At 37.9% G+C, this 26660-nt stretch overlaps 1 protein-coding gene across 1 annotated transcript in view; it reads left to right on the top strand.

The window, feature by feature from the left end:
• veph1 (ventricular zone expressed PH domain-containing 1) overlaps positions 1 to 22095 on the top strand; it is a 75240-nt gene extending 53145 nt beyond the window's left edge. Inside the window, exons 12-15 of the mRNA XM_056374848.1 lie at positions 2832 to 2949; positions 14811 to 14947; positions 17675 to 17728; positions 17910 to 22095. Of these exons, the coding sequence (XP_056230823.1) occupies positions 2832 to 2949; positions 14811 to 14947; positions 17675 to 17728; positions 17910 to 18092 (492 nt within the window). The 3' untranslated portion in view covers positions 18093 to 22095. The remainder of the gene's footprint in view (positions 1 to 2831; positions 2950 to 14810; positions 14948 to 17674; positions 17729 to 17909) is intronic.
• The last annotated feature ends 4565 nt before the right edge of the window (positions 22096 to 26660 follow it).

Below are 26660 nucleotides of genomic sequence, written 5' to 3'. Positions count from 1 at the left end.
GTTGGGAGCTTTTCCACTTTGTCAGCCTCAGGTGGCACAATTGGCAGTTGCACAGTTTGACTATAACAACCTTTGCATTACTGAATGAATATCCTGGATTAAACTTTTTCCTCTAACATCATCACCATTCAGAGGTGTAATTATTCTGATCCTTTAATTGAGTAAAAGTGCCAGTACAACAATATAAAAATACTTCATTACAAGTCAAAATATTAATTAAAAGTATTGTCAGCCAAAATGCACCAGAGGTATCAAAGTAAAAATGGCCCCTGTGAGTGATTTACTGTTGTATATTACATTATTAGATTGTTAATATTGATGCATAAATGTATAAGTAGCTGTGATAAAGCTAGCTAAAGGAGTATTCCTGTGATTTATTATAACAGTATAAAGCTGAAGGGCTTGTGAGAATCAGATTTTTTTGGCCTCTAGTAACTTTTTAATTGACACACCCTCAGACTGGAAGGTACAATTTAATTCTTAAGCAAAACTGGGATTTTCAGACTGCTTATTTCTCTCTCACACACTATCTGGATTTTCCAGTAATCATACCCTGTTTTTTCTCTCTTGCAACATGTCGTGTCTCCTGAAGACCAAGCGGTGCTCTGAATCATATCAGAATATTAATGTTCATGTAAACACACGGTTGTCTGTCTCTCTCAGCCACACATGGTCCTGGTTTATCTGGATCCGCAGGCAAAGCCCTTTAACCTCTACTATTTCAGTTGGAACAACACAAAGAAAGCTCTGATGTATGGATGAATCTAAATGCTCTGCTACTCTTTCAATCAAATGTGAGTTTGTTTATGGCCAGAACTGTGTGTGTGTGTGTGTGTGTGTGTGTGTGTGTGTGTGTGTGTGTGTGTGTGTGTTGTGTGTGTGTGTGTGTGTGTGTGTGTGTGTGTGTGTTGTGTGTGTGTGTGTGTGTGTGTGTGTGTGTGTGTGTGTTGTGTGTGTGTGTGTGTGTGTGTGTGTGTGTGTGTGTGTGTGTGTGTGTGTGTGTGTGTGTGTGTGTGTGTGTGTTGTGTGTGTGTGTGTGTGTGTGTGTGTGTGTGGTGTGTGTGTGTGTTGTGTGTGTGTGTGTGTGTGTGTGTGTGTGTGTGTGTGTGTGTGTGTGTGTGTGTGTGTGTGTGTGTGTGTGTGTGTGTGTGTGTGTGTGTGGTGTGTGTGTGTGTGTGTGTGGTGTGTGTGTGTGTGTGTGTGTGTGTGTGTTGTGTGTGTGTGTGTGTGTGTGTGTGTGTGTGTGTGTGTGTGTGTGTGTGTGTGTGTGTGGTGTGTGTGTGTGTGTGTGTGTGTGTGTGTGCGCACGATGAAATGTGGATTGTAGTCCAGGTTTCAGTGGTCCAAATGGGAATACACACTTAAAAAAACATCTCTCACATTTACATCCTTGCTCATTAACATCAAGGGGGCACGGGTCAAAAGGTCAAACACACCAGCAGCTCAGCCGTTACAGCTACCTGTTTTTCTTACATTCATTTAGATCCTGCTCCCTCCGGGCCTTTCGTGTGAGTCTGAGAAACTTCCCTTCTTCTTAAAGGGATCATCAGAAATTGTGAAAGAACTGCTGCAGGGTCAGGGTTCAGATTAATAATGGAGCACAGGTTCGTTTACAGGATATTTAAACTGTGAACTCATAATAGAAAGACTTGGATGAACCACATTACAGCGATCACCATATGAAGACACCCACACACAGAGATATGCTGTAGGTCTTAGGTGAAGATATAGATACAAAGTTATATGTAAATACAGTGCGGACACTCACAGGCATAAGACTGTGTCTTTGTCATGAAGACTGACGACAGTAATCCATCATCTCATTAAACAGTCCTTTTTTTCTCCAAACAAGCCTAAGATAAATATGTATTATCTCAAGGGTTTAAGTTTCACTGAAGTGTGTTTGTGTCTATTTAAAGTGAACTGTAACTCTTACCATGTGCAGGGGGTCTTTAGGGATTTCTAATGGGGGTCCAGGATTCCATTACCTTCTATTCTCACACACACACACACACACACACACACACACACACACACACACACACACAGATGCACAGTTGAGTGTATATGTGGGATTGTGTCTAAGTCTAACAAAACCTCCTCTGTAAATTCCCATTGCTTTTTCCCTGTTTGCTCTCTGTCCTCACAGTGTGTTGTGTAAAATAAAGAGCAGGGATGTCCGCAGCAGGTCCACAGGATCAGGATCAGGATCGATGCTGATGTATCAGTGTCATCTATGTAAAATCCATATATAAAAGTCTCTGATCCATGGTCTGTCAGCAGCTGTCAAAAACACTTTGTTGCACCTCTTTAAAACCTTGAAATGTCTCCTAGTGCACAGTGTTGAGAGTATGTGCGCTACACGAGAAGGACAAAGTGTACAATATAAATAAACAGCAGCCAGCAGTTATGCCCTCAGTGCAGCAGCCGGCAATCTGAGCAAAGCTGCGTTGGGCCACAAGTTTTCATCTGTCTTTTTGCATCCATTTCAGTGACACTGTATAGATGTATCGCAGCTCTTAAGTGGCGCTGTTGGTTAAAAGCCCATTTGAAATGTAGTATTTTTGTTCGAGCTGGAGATGAAAGGCAGCTGTCTCTAAGGATGTGTAGTGACACTTTCATGACAGGAAACCCTCAAAGAAGACCTGTGATGTATTTTCTTAATCATATAATCACAATCACACAAATTTTAACGGAGCCCTACTGTAGGCTGTATTATGTAGGAAAATAAATAAATATATATTATTGGATATATTATAGGACAGTTAGATATATTTGTGATGCACAGTGATTTCATTTGTTTTGTCTGTTGTCTTTCCCTCTCTCCTCAGGACCTGGACAGTCTTCAGATCCAGCTGGAGGACGTGCGTTTCTTCGACCTGTTTGGATACAGCGAGGAAGAGGGAGGTTGGCTCTGCTTCATGTGTAACAACCCTGAGAAGGCCACAGGTACACACACACACACTTAAACACAAGCCCAATTATACATATAATAATATAGTGCCATAATTAGTTGAGAAAAACAATGTTTCATGTGTGTGCATAACTAAGTTGTTTTCATACAAACAAACAGAGAGGTTTTTGAAAAACAGGACGCCTCCACCCCCTGCACATTTTTCTCCTTGACAGTCCGTGTTTTTCAGATTTTAAGACTGTTTTCTTGGCAGCAGTAAAACCAGGAAACAACCTTCCCTGTTGTATCAACTTCATATTAATATGAGAATCATCATGAAGGAGACACAGACAGACATTAGGAATATAGATAGTTTTCATCACTTCAAAGGTTGAAGTCTCCAGGAGAAGTCTCAAGTTCCTAGTGAAACTCATATACATACATACTTACATACATACATACATACTTAACCAAACAAAATCAGTAAAGTAAGTAAAAAAAAAAAAAAAAAGGCTAAGACAGAAAAGAAACACACTAGGAAAATAAGATAGGAAGAAAGAACGGAAGGAATGTAGGGATGAGCTGTTATTATCTGGAAAACTGACTCCCCGCACCTTTGAAAACAACTTACTGTACACTTGTACCCTCACTTATTTACAGCCATCAAACTACACACTTCACCTTACAGACTGCATTCCACTGTGGTTTCTGCTGAATTGCTCCCAGCCCTTCGTTGGCTTCTCTAAATAGAGCAATGAACAAGTAAAACAGGATTTAAAAGATTGTCTTGGCTCTCTAGGGCACAGTTGTGTCTCTCTGGGGTCTGATGGTAAAACCATCGCAGAGCTCCATGGGGTGTTTTCACTCAAAATAACTTCAAGGCAAATAATCTTTTCCCAGAACAGTCGAGGAAAATGGGGCCATGAGCAGCTCTTATTTAATCGCTGCCAGTCTGATTTCGGTGTTGTTATGAAGGGTCATTGTAATCAGTCAAGTTAGTGCCATCATGACTCAGTTCTGATGAGTTTATGTTGGACCAGCAACCCCCTCCGATGAGCACTTTGTCCTGGTGAAGTCAGAATTGGAATAGTGGCCAAACCCTGTGTGTGTGTGTGTGTGTGTGTGTGTGTGTGTGTGTGTGTGTGTGTGTGTGTGTGTGTGTGTGTGTCATGTAACATAACATATATACAGTGGATCTTCACTTTTCAGGCTTGATTTATGCCCTCTCCCCTGTTGCCTGTCTCTTCTCACTCCACTCGGAGGATCACAGAAAGCACAAAGTTTATCAATGTGAGTGATGACACAGTAAATTAACAGTGTATATAAATCGTTCAGTGACAGTTTAGCCTTAGGAGAACAAATGTGACAGAGAGTTTGGGAAACAGGCTTTAAATCTGCCGGCATCTCTCTGTCAGCATCACATGGAAACAGTTATTAGTTATATAAGAGGAGTCAGAAGAGAGGTTGGTGTTGCAGATGTGCTCTGGTGAAGAAATATGTAGGGAGAGGAGGGGTGAGAGAAAAGGTAAAAATGAGAGGGACTGGCTTCGGAGAAAGTGAGGGAAAGTCAAGTGTCTCTAATAAGTAGTTTTGAACCTGTTTCCCGTTCAGGAACACGCTGTTTCAGCTGCTGTTTGCTGGCAGCTAATAAGAAGCCAGCAGGTACTTTTCAGTAAGTTACAGCGAGAGGCAGGAAACTGTTTGGCAGTGGACGGAAACAGGCGGATCGGATGCAGTTAAAGTTTAGTGTGCGTGTGTGTGTGTGTGTGTGTGTGTGTGTGTGTGTGTGTGTGTGTGTGTGTGTGTGTGTGTGTGTGTGTGTGTGTGAGTTTATGTTTATTTATGGTGATGTGCGTTGGAAGGAGAAAAGTTCACCACATCACACACAGGCTTTAACTAATGATCATGAGACAGCAGTTGGGGTTGTATTGAGAGCTCAAGAAAACAGAAAAAAAAATCATAACATGCATAATGTCATAATTGTGTGATAAAGGTAACTACTCTGAAGTGAAACAACATATGAATAATTACGCGCATGGACTGTGATACTTCATAGAGACTAAACTTAAACTGGTCCACCGCGGAGTTTTCCTGTAAACAAAGTTATATTTACAATCTTTCACTAAAACACACTGTGTGGTCTAACAAACATGTTGAATGCATTTTCCCCCTCAAGGGAAGTAAAATGGGATATTTTGAAAGCAGCATTATTGACATCCATGTTTGCCAGCAAGCACTCTTCTTTCCTGCCTTTTGTTCTTTTGTTGGTGCTTTGCTACATTTCTTAGCACAATGTACATCACCTACTCATGCATGTGCGTGTGTATCATGCAGGGACCAGTTCTTCAAAACATTTGTCCTTAGCACTACTTGCAGTCAGAAACTCCACAGGGTACCTTTTAATTAATCAATTATCACTGATTATAAATATAGGGGGAAATTACTTGAACTGTACAGTATGTGTGTTTGTAGATATAAATGTTTCTGTGTTCACGGTATAGTGTTGGTGGTTATTATCGTGGCACAATTCCCCACTCAATACCATATTTACATGGCCCCTAACCTGACATGCAAACCCTACATGAAACCAAACTGGTGTAGCTTACAGTTTAGTGTCAGGTGAGACATTTTGTCCTGGTTGGAGGAGTTCATAATAAACTGTTAGTGGCATTAGAGGAAATGTTAATGTATGATTAGGGCTATTTTCTTATTTTCTGCTTTTATTTTTTTTTATCCCGCTGTTAGTTCTGAGTAAAGTTTCGTCTGTTGGCAGGAACATTGCAGCCAGTACACTCCACTGGGAGCAACGGAGACCCAAAAAAATCAATCATCACAGTAACACTAACTCTGCATGAAAACCATTATTACACTACACATGTAATATCATTTATTTTATTATTATAAAACATCTAACTGGATTGGTCTGGACTCTGTGTGTGTTACTGAAAATCTCCCTACAGTTCTGAGCTCAGCGAGCACTTGGAATAACACAGCACAGTCTGATTCACTTGGAAATGGCTCTACAGTAATCAGTACTCAGGACATAAGATGATTTAGTGAGCATCTCCATTGACAGAATGATCTTCATCCATTCAAGTGGAATTAATATTCATACGGTTCATTTAGATGGGAGCGGTCGTTAAAAGCTGCATTCACAGCCCTTCATTTTCTCTCTCTTCCATGTCATTGTCTCATCATCACCCATTACCTCAAATACACAAACACAGAAGTGAGCACACACACGTCAGACTTCCCGATCCAAACAGCACAAAAGCCAAATGAAAGCCAATCCTCCAGCTCTGCTGCTCAGCACAAACCGGTGTAATCAGTGAGGGAGCTGAGTGACTGCAGAGAACAGATAATTACCGTTCAGAATCAGGCCGGTCTCTCTTCATTACAGGAGGATTTAGAAAAGGAATAGTAGTACTTTCCCTCTGGGATTGTGTGATTGGAAGCGTGTGTGTATGTGGATACATGTGTTTACTATAGCATTTGTGTCCTTGTGTCCTTGTAACCTTGGATGGGCCTTCTGCTCTGCCTGTCTGGTATAAACTTAAAGGCTTAGTTCACCCAAATTACAAAGACTATTTTCTCATATAACCCTCACAGTAGCCATTTAAACTGCAGGTTTTGAGATATCAGTCTCTGACATATCTGCCCCCATCCTTCCTCAATCAGAATGAATGGATTTTGGTTTGTGGTTTGCGTGGCATTGATAAACTACATTGTGAAAAATTAAACAGCGGCATCTCTATCTAGAAACAATTTCCCAGAACTCACTGTGACCAGTTTTCCTTGGAACTACTTTCTCACAAACAAAAGGCTGTTGTGAAAATGGAAATCTCAGAGGCATACCAAAACCAAAACAATCTGCATGATCCCACCAAATGTAAGTGGGAAAATATGTTTTTTTTTTTTTGTTTTTTTTTAGCTGAAACAATGGCAACAACCCACATTAAAGCTCTTTTATACAGCATGCAGTCAATGTACTTGTTCGCCTGTATTTGTTATCACCCTATTGTTAAAGCAACCCACTACATATTTATTTATTATTATTTATTTAAAAAACACACAGCCACTCTAACATATATAAAGTATCTGCACTGAAGTCAGTCACTGAGCTGAAAATCACTTCCATTAAACGTGTTCAAAACAACACAAGTTGCATCCCTGTGTAGATTGCAGCTGTATATCCATCCCTGATGATATTCAGACAGCCAAGTGTGTTAAATAAGTGACCCCTCTGTGACCTTTACCACCTGAGGCCTGACATTTTTGTGTCAGTCACACCTCAGACTGCTGACATGAACTCAGTGGCCTGAACCAGCACTATCTACAGCTGATCATTAGTCAGCTGTCAGCGCTCAGCTACATTACTTGGAGGAAAAGGGGTTCATAACATTTGAATGCAGAAACACGAATATAGCGATATATATTGCATTAGTGGCTTTGGAAACTTATTTTTCCGTCGTTTTGGGTTGATTATCGGTTCATTTTTTGCCTCCAATTGGTCGAGAATCTGACAGCAAATGTTGGGAGATAGAAAAAGCATCATACAAAAGAGCCCCCAGCCGCCATGAGACCCCTCCCACAGTCATATGAATTCACTTAATATACTGTGACTCAAACAACCTTCAGCCTTCATTTAATGCGTGGCCCAATGAATGGGATTTTGCAGAAAATAATCCTGAATTGCTTAAGTGCGGAAAATATGGAACCCATTTCTACTTTGCAGTACAAAGACTCAAACATAGACAATTTCTGTGCAGCCTGAAGGGATTTAGAGGAAAGCTGTTCTCCGTATAGACAAAGAAAAAGACCTACATGCAGCAGTTTTACACACGGGGTGAGTCATTGCACTACAGTGACATCACATATTGGACAGGTACTGCTGGCAAATTCAAATGAGTCATGTACATAATGGTGTATGGCGACGTGAAACATGTGAAAGTGAAAATGTCCTTAAAACAAGCTTGCAATATGTAGGCGAGGTCTCCAATGGACAGTTTCTTACTTGTCCAACTTAAAACTGTCCAGCTATATCTAAGCTAAGTTACAGTAAGTGACAGTGATGACTCATCTCATCTCACTGAAACAAATGTAATGACTTCCCCTTAGTTCCTATGCAATTTAGATCAGGAATGTTTCACTTTTAGGTGATGCAGCTTTTTTATTTTCATCATACAGTAAAAGCATAACTAAACATATTTACTATGTATGCATGCTGTTCACATTACCAGCTGCCACCATCTAGCGTTTCACTTTATCACGCTTTATATTGCTTTGCTACAATGAAAACTTGCTGACTTGGCCTGAGTGGCCCGCTGTGATTACTACACAGCTTACACACACACACACACACACACACACACATGCAAGGAGCTAGTCTCATGTTTTAATGGTGGAGGTAAAAAGAGAGAAAGGTAAAGTGTTTTCCATTGTGAAGGCCAAAGTGGAGCCAGTGGTTACTGCAACTTCATGATGCTTCATGATATACTGTTGAGTTTTACCACTGGAATGCCTTTGAAGTGAACGGTAATGAGCAGAGGTGTGTGTGTGTGTGTGTGTGTGTGTGTGTGTGTGTGTGTGTGTGTGTGTGTGTGTGTGTGTGTGTGTGTGTGTGTGTGTGTGTGTGTGTGTGTGTGTGTGTGTGTGTGTGTGTGTGTGTGTGTGTGTGTGTGTGTGTGTGTGTGTGTGTGTCTTTTTGCATGTACTGTGTGTATGTGAACATGCCAGAGTAAGTGTACGCTGTTTGCTGTCTTATCCTCTCTCAGTGTTTCTGGCATTGTGGAGTATTTTTACAACAACATGCCACAGAGGTAGCTGGTTTCTGCGAAAATACCAACAACAAAATGTAAGCAGGCTTTAAAATGTGCATATAACCTCATTTCCTCGTGCCTCTACATGTGCATTTTGTGCACACATTCATTCACGTCATGAAGACAGATCCCCTGTTTGTGAAAAAGATGGAAAACCCCAAGCAAGACTTTCCATTCCACCATCAATCACTGACAACACGCTGGACAGAGCTTCTCACCTCCAGGAATTATGTTGCAAATTCAGGAGATATCCTCGCTATTGAGGGACGTTCATCACGCTGCGTTGAAGCGAGTGGAGTTTTGAGGATTAGAGAAATTTGCCTAAATGATTTAAGACAGCATTTCTCAGGGTTGCTGTTAGATATTCTGGTAATATCATCCACCAGGGTTGTGGTTATAAGGAAACATATTAGCTCATATCTCGTTATTGACGGAGAGGGATATTTATCTATAAAGCTCTACTCTCAAACATTACATCTTACATCTCTTCACTCACTTAACCTAACATTTACAGTACCATATGTTCACATTAACCTTGGCACGACTAGATTCAGGTTTCATTCCAGTCTGGGGTTTCATAGCCTTTATAGATTTTTTATGACTATTGTAATTGTTTTTATTCATTCTTTCACCAGAACTCTCTTTTTTCAACTTTGTAGTTGTAATCTCTGCTGTCTGAAAACATCTACAGCATTTAATCCTCTCTGTCCTGCTGTTATTAGAGACATGTCTGAGCTAACTGCAACAAGCTTATGGGAAATGGTGTTTGTTAAAGGCTGCTAAAAACAGAAATATTGAATAAAAATTATTTTAGATTGTTTTTTAAAAAAAAAAACTGTCTATACTGTCTTAATCTAAACATAGGAAACAAGCCACCTGACATACTGGATACAGGCTGGAATTTTGGTTAATCATGTAGTTACAAATGGGATTTTGAATGAGGTTTTCTTACTTGTGGAACCTGGTCTGGTTTCACTTCAGCTCTGTATTATGGCCTGTATACGTCATGTTGTTTAAACTGTAATTACATGTAGCTGTGAGACAAAAGTGTACAGTAATAAGTGATAAAGAGCATCAGGGGGATCAGTAGGTTTTAACACAGCCTCTAACAACTGGTAGAAGTTTTAATACACTAATTAACTACATAATGACTATTATCGCTGCATTTTAATTGCACACAGAATCTTTCACACTCTTATTCCATCATCGCAGCTCAGAATACCATGAGGGGACTTTGGAAATTATACCTAAACTCTCTGTTGTCTTTAACCGGAATAAATACCCGCACACTGTTATGACATGCACAAACACATGTATATAAATGCAAAATTTCAGCCAGATAGACCACGTCAGATATTAACTACTTTTCTCCTTCTCAGTCTTTTCATTCTGCTGACACTGGGTGAATGTAGCATTAGCAACACATTAGCCTCAGACAGTTAGTGGCTAATTGCTAGCTTAATTAGCAATTAAGTAATACCAGAAAAATATAGATTAGTAAACTACACATCAGCGAAACCTAAACAGGTGTAATACATAGAGTAAGTTCAGCCTTTGGATAACTTATTGATACATATAGTTAAAGGATGACTCTTGGGACTCATAACAGTCAGAAAGAGAACTACGATTTGCTGTTCCACTTCTCATGTTTTCATTGCAAGTTACTGTGTGTTTGTGTGTGCTCTATGTGAATGTAGGAGTTATCTTGCTTGTTGTGTCTCTTTACAGTCAAACCACGCCAAATAAAAGCCTCTGCTTTCCTTTATTGTTTTTTTTTTTTTATCTATTTTGCAACATGTTTTTGCAAAGCCAGACATGTTACAAGAAGCAGTTTTTCTCTTGGTAATGACTCTGCATTTTTTCCAGTTATGAAATTCTGTCGCTCAACAGGGAAACTTGACATTTAACACGGGACGGGGGGGGGGGGCGGGTAACTTGTTTACAACCACATTTTTTCCTATAATTGATATTTAACAAGGGTGAGTGAGTGTACTGTCAACTGTGGTTCGCACCCATAGTTTTCTTTGAGGACACATTTCCATGTTCTGCTCACACCTCATCTTGCTGCCGTAATCCTCAAGCCAAAAACTACAAACCACCAACAAACACACACATGCATTCATTCATTATAAAAGACAAACAAATTGACAAAGACAAACATGAGGCATGATGAAGGTCTTAGTCTTGTTTGGGGGAACAGCTGTTTCTGGTAGTGATCTCGGTTTTGACTCTTGTCACAATAATCTTTCATGTTGTTATTGAACACACACATTAAACATCCACAGTGCTGATGGAAAAAGAAGGATTGAAAGATGCAAAACCCAAAATCACGATGCTTCCTCCACTTAACTTCACCGTTGCGACAGTGTTTTCATTTTGGTATTCATTTCCGTTTTTACACCAGACATAGTGCAGCATGTTCTTCCCACACAATTCAATATTAGATTCAAAAGTCAGTAGCGGGGTGGAGTGTGAAAGTGCTCTTTAGCAAACTATAGGTGTGCAGTGTTGTTTCTTTTGGAGATCAGAGGTTTCATGAGTCTAACATACACAAATCATGGTGCATTTAGCATGATGTTGAACACAGACGTAAACCAGCTCCAATTATTCCTTTAAGGCTTTAGCTGCTACTGTGAGGTTCTTTGTTACCTCACTTTTCATTCTGCATTGTGCTGTTGGATTCATCTATTGGCAGAGATGGTTTTGTCAGATTTAGCACTAAAATATATCCTAGGCCATATGACCACACCAATATATAAAGGTGTGAATGCAGCAGAAACACAGAGGACACACGGCGATTGACCGAATGAAGTGCTCATTCTGATTGCACCCAGAGAGCTTTGGACACAAGCATTCTTCATTTTGTTTGCTTGCTCGAGCGCAACCTTTGTTTGCGACTCAGTGTGTGCATGTGTATGTTTTGCATCCTCGTCTCATTGTTTGACGTCAGTGTGTCTCAGACGAGGGGTTGTGAACTACACCATATGCCTGAGGCTAACAACAAATCCAGGGATCACTTTCCAGGTGTCTACATCAAAGCAAGGTGACGCCACGAGGCACATTGATTTATGCACCAGACAAGTTTATCTCTGCACCCAAAAAACTGAAATATTTGTTGGATGATGCAGACAAGCTGGCAACCCATAGTGGCGGGTGTGTGTCCAGTCGTAAATGAGCAGTGTTTCTCTCTAAACGGGCTGACAGGAAGTCTGAATGTGGTTTCGCTGTAGGACACAGACTAATCATTTGGGAAGAATGCAAATGATTTACTCAGTTGTTTGGTATCCCAGTGAATCATCAGTAAAATATAGAAAACATGAACACAAAACATTATTGCACTTCATCATTGTCGAGAGATAATTTTGGTTTTATTTGCCAAGTTTTGAGTTTTCTGCCTCACCACAATGGAGGTCTGCTGTGCTTGTATTTTTGAATATTGTTTCTTATTATTACTAATATTATTTTCATTGCAAGTAGTCCCTACATACAATTTTTGACAGTGTTCTGTGAGTTGCTGAGATTGTGGAAGTTTTTTTATTATAACTTTAATGCCGTGAGCATCACATACAAAATTACATTCACCTCCTTTGTATTAAGGTGAAGGCAGAAATCTTAGTGTCAGATATGTGGGCAACAGAAACCAAAACTATCTACTAACTATTGCCTGGATATCACAAGCTATAAGTGAAGTTTGGGTGAACTGACCCATTAAAAGAAATATTTTAGCGGTTATCAGTTATCAGTTATAGCCCTGCATAGCAAGATTTTCTCTATTATGTTGCACTGTATGATGTTAATGGCTGTAGTTCGATTAATATATGATTTTTCAATCGCATCAATCAATCAATCAATCAATCAATCAATCAATCAATCAATCAATCAATCATTTCAATTCATCAATTAATGCACAAAATGTCAAAGTATGCCATTTAATGACCATTAAAAATTCTCAGACCTTGAAATAATGTCTCAATAATGCTTTAAAATGTTGTTTGACCATCTGTCAAAACATTGAAACTGATGTGAAAGAGGAAAGCAGCAAAGAAGCTCCTCTCCTCTCTTCTCTTCTCCTCTGATGTTGGGTTCTGATGACCTTTAATGGTTTGTCCTGTTTGGCGTCAGGTACCTCTGTGAATCATCTGTTACAGCATGCCCACACACTCACACACACTCCTATCAGATTGCAATAATCTCTCGACTGCTTTAGTCATCGTCGTGGAAACAAAGAGTGGCTCTGTTTGGTGGTCAGCATCTGTAAAGAAGAAAGCAGAGGAAGGAGACTGTGCGAAAGAACACAAGAGGCCTGTTTGTTAGAACCCTAAAGTGTCTTCAGTCAAAATTTAGTTTTTACTAATTAAACTAAAAAGGGAGTCACACTCAAACACACACACACACAACTGTAGTTTGCGTTATAAATGCTCTCATCACTCGGTAACGTGTGATGCAACAGCTACGTTTCATTCAGTATAAAGCATCTGCGGACAACAGATACTGTAAGAATCGCTACTGGTTCAAACGCTTCCACTGGCTGGAGACTGGTTAGTTAAATTGTTTATTTACATTTTTAGCATTATTCCATTATATCTGTGCATTTGCTCCGTGTAATTAGTTTGTTCTTATTGATAAAATCACAGATATGTTCTGAGACGTCATGTACCAAAGAGATAAGATTACAGAAACCATTGACCACCACATGACGTCTTCATCACTGTTGCACAGCTCACTAAGCTGTTCCCATTAAATGCGAGGGCACATATAAACACCAGACCGTATGAAATCACATTCCATGTAAAGAGCTGACTGGAAATCTTTAATCGAAATGATTTCAATCAGAATGACAAACTGTGTGCATGTAACCGCAGTTACACACACTGAAGTCGGTGCTTGATCCAACTCAGTCCAAGTTGATGTGGGTGAGTGTTTCTAATCAGAACAGTCCAGACCCGACTATGTGGGAGTTCTCCTCTATGTGAACACACACACACACACATATGAGAGAGACAAAATGCTGTTGTTGATTTAAACTGAACTACCCCTTAGTGTTGACTGGAAGTGAATAAGTCCAAAAGTTTGTTTGTATCAGCACAATTTCATGCAAATGCAGTTCAAAGTGTTTCAGGAAGAAACACTACAAGTGAAAACTAAAGGAACAGAAACATAAATAAATTAAGATAAGGAAATTGAGAACAGAACAGATTCAAAATAACTGTGTGGCAAGGATGTAACGCTAAGATCAGCTGGGTGGTTGTGCTGTGCTTTACATGTAGAAATGCTAAATGTTATCTCACTTTATTCGGAGGAAGCTCTTCTGAGCTCTTCAGGGTTCAACACATGTTCTAGTTGAAATGCACTATACCTATGTTTTTGTTTGGTATATTTAGCCATGTACTATCAATTAATTATACTCTATGTCACTGCCAGCCCATGTCTAAAGCATGCCATTATCTTTTCAGTTTGTGAATGCATTCTTCTTATCTTGCACTGTGACAGGGGTCTCAAAATCAAATGGCCCAAGGGGTAATACAGCTCAGATTGTTTTCCTTGAGAATGACAGCTTTCTCGTTACACACAGAAAGTAATCACGTAAATAATCTGTCCTCCTGTCTTATCATTTCAAAAGGAGACTTTTTACACTCCAAGGTTATAGCCTTGGCAGAGAATTACATTTTAATTAATTTTACTTTAATTGAATAAGGGAAAAAATCAAAATTGGAAAAATTGGAATGAGAATAGAAATAGAAATGTGCCAAACAGATGTAATATATCTTATTGTCTCATGGGCTGGATCTGGCCTCCCCTATAGTATAAAAATCAACTTGCAGAAGATGGATAAATTAGCACAGTGACAAATATAAGTGGTTGATTGCCAAGGAAACAACATTATTTATTTCACACTCCACCTTTTTGCTTATTTTTTAACTTTCAGGCCAGATTTGGCACCATAGCTCTTGAACAAAGCGCTGTTCAATGACTCATTCAAGTCTCAGTTGTCAGAACCTGGTCATGAACAATCAGCAGTCATGTGATGTAAATCAGCAAAACCTTTTTTGTCTTTCTTTCTCTGTTTTGTGTCTGTCATTGTTTGTGGGGCCTGCAAGTGGTGAACCAGGAGGGGCAGCCTCTGATCGAGGGGAAGCTGAAGGAGAAGCAGGTCCGCTGGAAGTTCATCAAGCGCTGGAAAACCCGCTACTTCACCTTGGCAGGAAACCAGCTACTCTTCCGGAGAGGCAAATCAGTACGTAGCCAATGAAAATGAAGCCTCCTCACACACAGGCACTCTCACACATGGACACACATGCACACTGTGCCTGGCCTCTCACTTATAAAATCCTCATTAATATTTCATTGTTTCACATCATTTGAAACATGATGAAATTCTGCATGAAACAGTGGAAATCCCATCTCGTGATAAGCTCAACTGTCCCTCAGGAGCATCCGATGAATCTGACCGTAACAAACCTTGGCCCCGGTAAGGACTCTTGGGGGACTCCCAAGGCCTAAGCATGATGCTGCAACAACATGACTCACTCTCACCCTCTATAACTCAAAGCAGACATCATTACGCACAAGTAGCAAACACAGAGAAGGAAGTACTGCCTCGTATATGTGAATGAAAGAAAGACTGAATAGGTGAGGAGATTTCCCTATGGTTTAATACGACACAGTTTTCCCTCCATCTGTGCTGTGTTTGCCGCTGCCTTACTGTACGACTGAACAAAGGCTGAGGTCACCGAACAGAATTATTGTGCAAAGGAAAAGTTTGCTTAATCAACAAAAACATGGAGCGAAAACAGTACAATTAAAAACATGTTGAGGTCAAGTTTGATTTTAACCAGCTGATAAAAGAAAAACATTTTCAGTCAGAAAATCTGACTTGTGTGGAAATTTTACTTCACCTGTTCGTATGTCCGTGCCGTTATCGTGGTTTACAGCAGTCATCTCCAAGAGTGAAACAATTAATTATAATTAAAATAATTTTCAAAGCCTACAGGAGATTGGGTGGTCTCTGGTCATGTTTATACAATCAGCTAAAAAAAAAACCAGAGAGAGGTGCATTGAATAGTAGAGTTGAGCTCTCTCTTTTCTTTTCTTTTTACTGCACACAATAGTCTTTGTGCTTCCATCCAAATGGTAATGGATTCCTCTTTTTTTGAAGCAGCCACAAATTGGAAAGATTCTGTGTCTTTGTTCTCAAAGCTCAGTTTGTCTTCGCCAGGACATTCAGGAGGTGGTTGATAGGTTGTGAAAGACCTTTTCCCAGCTGGGAACTCAGATTAAGAACCAAAAAAGAAGTGTTGTTTTCTCCACATCGAATGATCAAGCAGCTTCAACATAGTGAGGTTTGAAATATTCCCAGAATCCACACAAAGATGAGATGTGTATCTGAATGTTGTACCATTTATTTCTATGAGGCTTTACCTAGTGGATGAAATCTGTTCAAAAGAAGAATGCATATTTTATCTGTTTCTTGCTTGCTAAGCCACAGTGTGCCCTCCTCTGAACACTGCGCATTCTCCTTAATTGGGTCCAGACAAAGAGTGATGCCAAACTGCATCCAGGCCTTGACTTCGATTTGGGAATCCTTGTGCACAGGTGTTCCCCAACATAAATATATTGACTTTTATTTAAGACATGTTATAATACCACAGAGAATGACATTCAGTACCTTTTCACTGTCGTACCAGTGAAGAAGAGTAACGGAAAACAACATAATTTGTTAATTTAAGCCATGACCTTCCTAGTTACTGCTGGCAGGCAAGAAAAATATTTAAGATACCCGTAAATGAAACTTTTTGATACTTTCTATTGCTTTTTTGGAGGGGGGGGGGTGAATTCAATTATGTTTAAGACTTTTCATGACCTACAGATACTAAAAATACAGAAAAAAGTATAGACAGAGATGAAATAAGAATAATATGAGAATGAATTGTTCAGTTTGTGTGTTATCACTGCACTCATGGTACAGGAGCTGGGGTATCTCAATAAAGTAAAATCAATCAAATGTTCAACTTGCTTGCATTAGATAATCCATTATAGTGAATATATATAGTTTTATTTTCATTTTTTTACATGGACTCATTAAATGCTTGCTGCTTATGGTGTGTTGACTTGCTCTGAGAAGGTTTGAAATCTTGCAGCCTGTGTTTACAAGCTCATCTGAGCTGAAGAGACACAAAACCAAACATGCACACCATAAAAACAGTAATGTGATTGTGACAGAACATAAAATGGTTCTGTTCAGCAGCCAAGTGATGTTGCACTGTTATGAGTGTCAATGCCAATAAGCAAAAAAGAGAGTACGAAAAGGAATAATAATATAATTGCATAATAATGTAAATACAAATAATTTTGGTGTCTCAAAAAATACAGACACAAATACAAGAATCTCTCAAGATACTCTTCCAGCACCATTGCCTCTTAACTTTCAGATGCAATAAATGTTTGTAGATAAGATAAAATGTCAGTTCATGGTTAATATCAATCAAATGTTCATTTGACTCAGTACATTAATCCACTGGCATGAATCATCATTGAGAAAAAGACCCTCAGCAGAGCCAGCTGGGAGGTAAAACTGAGAACACGTCATCTCCAGTGCTTTTCAACACACACACCACAGAAAGGATGTGGGCAGTTGCCTTGAGTCTTGCAGCTAGCTGTGGTAATGTGGTTTTAACCACATAACTAAATACTTAGGGGGTGAAAAGACACGGCTGTGGTGCAATATACACACACGCGACCACACCTCCCCACAGTTGCAAACACACACATTCAATATTTCACCTTGTGGGGTAAAACACAGATGTGATGTTCAGCAGGGAGGAAGGATTTTGTTTCCTGCCACAGAAAAGCAGCAGAACAATAAGGTGTAATTGTTCATCCTGTAAATGGTTTGATCTGAAACGGTACATACTGGAAACAACACTGTGACCTTTATCTCTCTTATTGTCTGTCTTCCCCACAGAAAGATGAGCTGGATGACATACCTATCGAGCTGAGCAAGGTACAAAGCGTCAAGGTGAGATGTTACATAGTCAGAAAAAGTCTATCTTTAAGAAGCCTGCACCCAGAAAACAAATACTAACAAATTAAAAAAATTACGATAACTAGTGTATATTTGCAGAAACACCATCTCTCGGTATCAGTGTCATTATCTCCTTCTCCTTTTTGCCATTAGTTTTTCTTCTTTCTTCCCACAGGTTGTAGCTAAGAAGCGTCGGGATCGGGGTTTGCCGCGGGCCTTTGAGATCTTCACTGACAACAAGACATACGTGCTGAAAGCTCAGGATGAGAAACATGCGGAGGAGTGGCTGCAGTGCATCAATGTGGCTGTGGCTCAGGCCAGAGAGAGGGAGAACAGAGAGGCTACCACCTACTTGTGAGACCAAAACCAACACAGATACACGCATAAGCTCGAGCATATGCAGCCAAACATACGCTGAGGAACATTTTTCTTCTAACAGTGTGGCATTTTTGAAGCATTCATAAACCACCACCAGAGCTGTCAAGAATAAAATATCACAGGTATGGACAAACTGTGGTAACCCTGAGGAGGGGAACGCACACAACACACTACACAGCCAGCAGCACTTCAATAGCACTTCATATCACCAGTGATGATGGAGCACTTCTCAAAAACAATCGAAATGACTTGTTATGCAGTATATATTTTTTTTTTTTAGAAACAAGATTTATTCAACCAGCAATAAAAGACTCATTATATGAAGGATAGTTACATATATAATATAAAATACTGACCCCCTGTACTTACTGTTACACCATGGACTTGCTTATGATGAGATACACATACATCTGTGGAGCATCATTAGTGAATGTTACATTACAGAAGTGTTAAAGACTAGGATCCTCACCTGAATGGATCTTTCAGTGTAGACATTTCAGCTTCTGCTGCTTGAACCTGGACACTGCTGTGACCTTCAACAACCAAACAAGACCAGCATCTACAGACACTTGGGATTTATTAGTTTAGTGATGCCTGGTGATTGAGATGTATTAGAGTCCAGACTTGTATTTAGCAATAAAGACTTAACAGACCTCATAAAGACTTGTAGCAATAATGAGACTGAACAGTTGCTCTTGAGAGCAGGAAGGATGAAGAGGAGCCTAATGGACAGCAGATGGGGAGGGCATTCGATACTGGAATTTTGTGTGTGTGTGTGTGTGTGTGTGTGTGTGTGTGTGTGTGTGTGTGTGTGTGTGTGTGTGTGTGTGTGTGTGTGTGTGTGTGTGTGTGTGTGTGTGTCTGTGTGTCTGTGTGTGTGAGAGAGAGAGAGATAGAGAGAGAAAGTGAGTATGATGTGATATGCTCATTCACTTTCTTGCCAAGTGTTAGATGAGAAAGTCGATGCCACTCTCGTCTTTAAGCTTAATAATGAAGCTACAGTAAGCAGCTGTTAGCTTAGCTTAGCATAAAGACTGGAAGCAGGGGGAATCACCTTGCCTGGTCCTGTCCAAAGGCAAAAGTATACACCTACCAGCACCTCTAAAGCTCACTAACTTATACTTTGTTTGTTTAATCTGTACAAAAATTGTGTAGTTTCATAGGGGGTTAAACCACCACTTCTCAACCTTTGGACAGAGCCAGGCTAGCTGTTTCCCCGTTTCCAGTCTTCATGCTAAGCTATGCTAACCAGTTTCTGGCTGTAGCTTCATATTTACCGTACTGTCTAGAGAGTTATAACAATCTTCTCATCTAACTCATGGCAAGAAAGCAAATTCAAATTCAATCCTAAAATATTGAACTATTCCTTTAATACATATATTGTCTTCATGTGTAATATGGTTGTACATATTCAATTAAGTGTTTTTAAAATAATTTTGTAATGTGTATTTTCTGTATTTTTCACTTATACTGCAATTTTCATCACTAACAAAACTTTCCCCCCCTTAAAGCCAGTAGGCAACAGCTCAAGAATTACTTTGGAATCAGAAATGCAACAACACAATCCAAAATATTTTGAACCAATTTTCTCTTTCTACTCTTCTACTTAAGTGACTTATGAGACAACCCCCTTAAGAGTCCGTGCAGTGGTCAGATTTCTGTTCTTTTGTAATCTCAGTTCTATATGGACTGGGCTATTTCTGGCTTTCCCGAACAAGAAATGTCTGCAACAATTCACTCCATGTTTTTTACGAGGAGGCCTGTCAGCTCAATTGTTGCTTAATAGTGGAGTTTAGACCACAGATTTCTGAGAGAACACTGAGGTAAATTAGTGGTTTCCTTGTGGTATTAGCAACTGTGCCAGTTCAGTCATGTTGATTTAAGACAATTCAGTGAAAGGTTTAGTTTAGACAGCCAAGAAACTGAAGTTATCTCTCATTTTATAACAGGCCTTTTCCAAAGGTTAAAGTTTAAAAGCTGTTTTTTTTTGCGGTCTTTAGATGATGTAAAAGTGAGCGTCTGACTGTTAAGAATTACAGTTTTTCCTCAGATCTCCTGATCCTGATTTCCTCTCCAGTAACTCACATCTACACAACATTCCCACAAGAAAATAAGCCAATAGCAAATACCTATGTGGAACACTGTAACTCCTTTATGTTACTCACTAACCACAATGCTGATGACAAACATGTCTTGACCCAGTTAGAATCTGAGCTGCCTGCACCAGACAAACGTTCACGGTCGGCCATGGCAAATCAATTATTTTGTTCGATGTCTGATTTGATCTTTATCTGGATCCACATCTGAGGTGTGTGTCTGCCCACACGTGAATGCATATCCCTGCTTTATGGTATCAAATGCTCCTGGTTTTGGATAAATACATGAAATGCAATGTTGTGAATATTATAAAAAAATACCTAAGGTGGTCTTAATCTTAACTCATGTGACAGACAAGCATTTTGTCTTTGGTCTTAGCTTGTTCTACAGCTAAAACCCTGCTAGCTGTGTACAGTCATAACACTGGCTTTCCTGCTGTGTCAGGTTACCAATGTTTGTACTTTTAGCTGTGCTCCCCTCCAACCCTTACACAGCAGAGCTGACCTGCATCTGCTTACACAAAATATTATTTACATCTCGCCTCTCTGTCACATGATTCTGTCTTTCCTCCTTTTTTTCGTAGATTAATGACCTACATACACAGCTGGCTATGAATCCCAAAATCAGGGGATTTCCCCACAATGACTGCAATAAGCATAACAACATTTTTAGCCTCGCTAGCAGCTTGGCTCTAGGCAATGTTGTCCCGAGAGGATGAACCTTACCGACTTTAATGATCCCCAGACTTTTCCTAAAGCACCCCCATGAAGTTGACATTTGTGGTTTTGGGTGAAATGCTTGGCTATTGAATGATGACATGAAAATTTAGCTTTATACCATTGCTGTGCCAAAGTCCAGCCTCACAGAGCTGTGTGCATGGCTGAAGACTCATGTTGTTTGATCTTGTGTGAGGGTTAGAGCCAAACTGTTACTCACAGATTAGTATAGTTTAGCCAGCAAACCTGCATTATACACACACGCGTTATTTGTCTGCTCGTAAGCAAATGTTAAATCTACAGCCACCCTTAAGTGAAGTTCTAAGTCCTCTCCCATACACTCGACTTACACCACGAAGCTGACTTTTTTGTGCACATTGTTGATTTCTTAATGTGTGATCACATGAATGTCTGCTGTCAAGCTGCCATGTAGGCCTAGTTTCCAAACCTCTGGGGCGAACATCTTGAGCCAAACAAGCAATTGTTTTAGCGTACTTTCCTCTTAATGAAATACATTTGTAGGCAGCTGTGTAAATAGACTGGACGATATAGTGTATATTGTAGCATCTATCTATCTATCTACTGTATCTATCTATCTATGGTTTGTTTGTTCGTTCGTCTCAGACTGGATAATAGTGAGCACTGCTTTAAAGCACAATGAGATTATATTTACAGTTTAGAGAGTAGATATCAGGATGGACACTGCTGTGTATTTCAACAGTTACACACAGTGTATGTGAATATGATTGACTAGTAAAGTTTCTGAATGTATAAAAGCATTTTTTGAGCATTAATATCCACCTTGTATAAAGAATAATAGGAAAGATAGGATTATTTGTTTACTTTGTACTGTAGGATGTTGCTAAATTACATTTGATTTTATGTTTGATTTTTGATATGAGGTCAATATTTATTTTTTACAAGCGCTACTGTAACACTTAAATCATGTCTGGGAAGACTAGTGAAACACTGAATGACCTTTCTTCTTCCCTTGTTTTTATATTACTATGAATTAATACTGCAAACAAATGAATGCTGTATTTTATTGACAATTAAACTGATATTCTTATGGGTTGTGTATTTGCCTGTTGCACCTTTTGCATGTCTGACACTGCCGCCTTGTCTTTTTCCTGACAGAATTGTACAATAAATCTTTACCAGTGAAATCAGTGAATCTCTCCAGTGTCTCTTTCTGTCTCCCCACACCTGGGATTGGTTTTGGTCACTTGAGAGTAAAAAAAACCAAAACACAAATAACATAATTGAATAATGATTTCCTGGATCTTCACAAGAACAAAAAATATGAATTAATTCATACAAAGTGGGGACTGTTTCTGTGTAAGTCCAGCTTCAGCTAATTTGTCCAGTTGAATATACTTATTGAGCTGGCTCACTGAGCTTTGCACACAGTGATTGTTATCCTCTGGCCAAACGCTCCTATTTGCCTCTTCTGCTCTCAGCAGAGGATGCACACACAGATAAAGACTGACAGCAGCGTGCGGTATCTGACTAGCTGACTAATCTCCGGGAGATCATTACATTACATTCCAATATAAATAAGAAGTGGGACATCACTTTGAAGATGCCATGCTGACAACAAAAAGACCCACAAAAAAAAGAAAACACGCACACAGAGACAAAGAAAGAATTACTATAATCAAGGGAATAGGTTTGCATATGGATGGTTGGGACATATTTCTACCAGTATTTTTGGAGGACAGAATTGCCCTTACCAATATTTGAGTGAACTCGTTTGCACTATGTTTGGAGTGAAATCATATTAGATCATTGAAATATGCCCAACAAGAGGCTATGTCTACAAGACAACCAATTTGGGCATGCTGACATTTGATTGACTGAAAGGTCGGGGGGTATCTGAAGGCTCACATCATATGAAAATAGCATAGTGGTACCTAACATCAAAAGAAAAATGTCAACTGATATTATTTAACAACGTTAGCTAGCGATAACTAGCAAGCTATCCCTGGCTTCTTCTATAGGCTAGCAGTCATGTTGCTAGCAGGAGTGAACATAAAATGGAGGATTACGTGCATTAGATACGTTTTTTTAAGTTTTTATGCCTTACTATACTATGACTTTTTTTTTTACATTTGTAGTCCTTACTATACTATGACAGTTTTTGACATTTTCATGCCTTAATTATGACGTCTTATGCCATACAACTTTTTATAACTTATTATAATATGACAATTAATGCCTTACATACAATGATGTTTTTATGACAATGTTGGCCTTGTTATACTATTACGTTTTATGCCTTACTGATTTTTATGACTTTTTTTGCCTTACTGTACTATGACGTTTTGTACCTTACTGTACTATGAAGCTTTTTACCTTACTATAGTATGTCTTTTTATGACATTTTATGGAAATTATACTATCACGTTTTTGTGACTTTTTAAGCCTTACTGTACTATGTTGTTTCATTCCTTACCATACTATGACGTTTTTATGACCTTTTATGCCTTAATATACTAGCATGTTTTTTTGGCGTTTTATGCCATACTATACTATGACAGTTTTTGACATTTTTATGCCATACTATACTATGACGTTTTTTGGCATTTTTATACCTTACAATACTATTTCATTTGATGCCTTACCATACTATGACGTTTTTATGACCTTTTGTGCCTTAATATACTATGATGTTCTCTTTGACATTTTTATGCCATACTATACTATGACGTTTTTTGGCATTTTTATACCTTACAATACTATTTCATTTGATGCCTTACCATTCTATGAAGTTTTTATGACCTTTTATGGCTTAATATACTATGATGTTTTTTTGAAATTTTATGCCATACCATACTATGACGTTTTTTGGCATTTTTATACCTTACAATACTATTTCATTTGATGCCTTACCATTCTATGAAGTTTTTATGACCTTTTATGGCTTAATATACTATGATGTTTTTTTTTAATTTTTTGCCATACTATACTATGATGTTTGTTTTAACATTTTTATGGCATACTGTACTATGTTGTTTCATTCCTTACCATACTATGATGTTTTTATGACCTTTTATGCCTTAATATACTAGCATGTTTTTTTGGCGTTTTATGCCATACTATACTATGACATTTTTTGACATTTTTATGCCATACTATACTATGATGTTTTTTTGGCATTTTTATGCCTTACTATACTATGACGTTTTTTGGCATTATTATGCCTTACTGTACTATGTTGTTTTATTCCTTATCATACTATGATGTTTTTATGACCTTTTATTCCTTAATATACTATGATTTTTTTGACATTTTATGCCATACTATACTATGACGTTTTTTGACATTTTTATGCCATACCATACTATGACGTTTTTTGGCATTTTTATGCCTTACAATACTGTTTAATTTGATGCCTTACCATTCTATGAAGTTTTTATGACCTTTTATGGCTTAATATACTATGATGTTTTTTTGAAATTTTATGCCATACTATACTATGATGTTTTTTTTTGGCATTTTTATGCCTTACAACACTATTTTATTTGATGCCTTACCATACTATGATGTTTTTATGACCTTTTATGCCTTAATATACAGTCATGTTTTTTTGACATTTTACGCCATACTATACTATGACGTTTTTTGACATTTTTATGCCATACCATACTATGACGTTTTTTACCATTTTTATGCCTTACAATACTATTTCATTTGATGCCTTACCATACTATGACGTTTTTATGACATTTTATGGCTTAATATACTATGATGTTTTTTTGAAATTTTATGCAAGTCTATAATATGACGTGTTTTTTAACATTTTTATGGCATACTGTACTATGTTGTTTCATTCCTTACCATACTATGACGTTTTTATGACCTTTTATGCCTTAATATACTAGCATGTTTTTTTGGCGTTTTATGCCATACTATACTATGACGTTTTTTGGCATTATTATGCCTTACTGTACTATGTTGTTTTATTCCTTATCATACTATGATGTTTTTATGACCTTTTATTCCTTAATATACTATGATTTTTTTTGGCATTTTTATACCTTACAATACTATTTCATTTGATGCTTTACCATACTATGAGGTTTTTATGACCTTTGGTGCCTTAATATACTATGATGTTTTTTTTTACATTTTATGCCATACTATACTATGAATTTTATTTGGCATTTTTATGCCTTACGATACTATTTTATTTGATGCCTTACCATACTATAACGTTTTTATGACCTTTTATGCCTTAATATAGTATGACGTTTTTTACCTTTTTTATGCTGTACTATACTATGATGTTTTTTTGGCATTTTTATGCCTTACTGTACTATGTTGTTTCATTCCTTACCATACTATGATGTTTTTATGACCTTTTATGCCTTAATATACAGTCATGTTTTTTTGACATTTTACGCCATACTATACTATGACGTTTTTTGACATTTTTATGCCATACCATACTATGACGTTTTTTAGCATTTTTATGCCTTACTATACTATGACGTTTTTTGGCATTATTATGCCTTACTGTACTATGTTGTTTTATTCCTTATCATACTATGATGTTTTTATGACCTTTTATTCCTTAATATACTATGATTTTTTTTTGACATTTTATGCCATACTATACTATGATGTTTTTTTTGGCATTTTTATGCCTTACAATACTATTTCATTTGATGCCTTACCATACTATGACGTTTTTATGACCTTTTATGCCTTAATATACAGTCATGTTTTTTTGACATTTTACGCCATACTATACTATGACATTTTTTGACATTTTTATGCCATACCATACTATGACCTTTTTTTGGCATTTTTATGCCTTACAATACTATTTTATTTGAAGCCTTGCCATACTATGACGTTTTTATGACCTTTTATGCCTTAATATACTATGATGTTTTTTTTGCCATACTATACTATGATGTTTGTTTTAACATTTTTATGGCATACTGTACTATGTTGTTTCATTCCTTACCATACTATGACGTTTTTATGACCTTTTATGCCTTAATATACTAGCATGTTTTTTTGGCATTTTTATGCCATACTATACTATGACATTTTTTGACATTTTTATGCCATACTATACTATGATGTTTTTTTGGCATTTTTATGCCTTACTATACTATGACGTTTTTTGGCATTATTATGCCTTACTGTACCATGTTGTTTTATTCCTTATCATACTATGATGTTTTTATGACCTTTTATTCCTTAATATACTATGATTTTTTTGACATTTTATGCCGTACTATACTATGACGTTTTTTGACATTTTTATGCCATACCATACTATGACGTTTTTTGGCATTTTTATGCCTTACAATACTATTTAATTTGATGCCTTACCATACTATGAAGTTTTTATGACCTTTTATGGCTTAATATACTATGATGTTTTTTTTTTATTTTATGCCATACTATAATATGACGTTTGTTTTAACATTTTTATGGCATACTGTACTATGTTGTTTCATTCCTTACCATACTATGACGTTTTTATGACATTTTATGCCTTAATATACTAGGATGTTTTTTTAGCGTTTTATGCCATACTATACTATGACATTTTTTGACATTTTTATGCCATACTATACTATGATGTTTTTTTGACATTTTTATGCCATACCATACTATGACGTATTTTGGCATTTTTATGCCTTACTGTACTATGTTGTTTTATTCCTTATCATACTATGATGTTTTTATGACCTTTTATTCCTTAATATACTATG

This window comes from Seriola aureovittata, chromosome 4 (assembly GCF_021018895.1).
Source record: "Seriola aureovittata isolate HTS-2021-v1 ecotype China chromosome 4, ASM2101889v1, whole genome shotgun sequence".
NCBI lineage: Eukaryota > Metazoa > Chordata > Actinopteri > Carangiformes > Carangidae > Seriola > Seriola aureovittata.
Note: the sequence above shows the minus strand (reverse complement) of the source record. Positions and strands in the feature narration are given on the sequence as shown.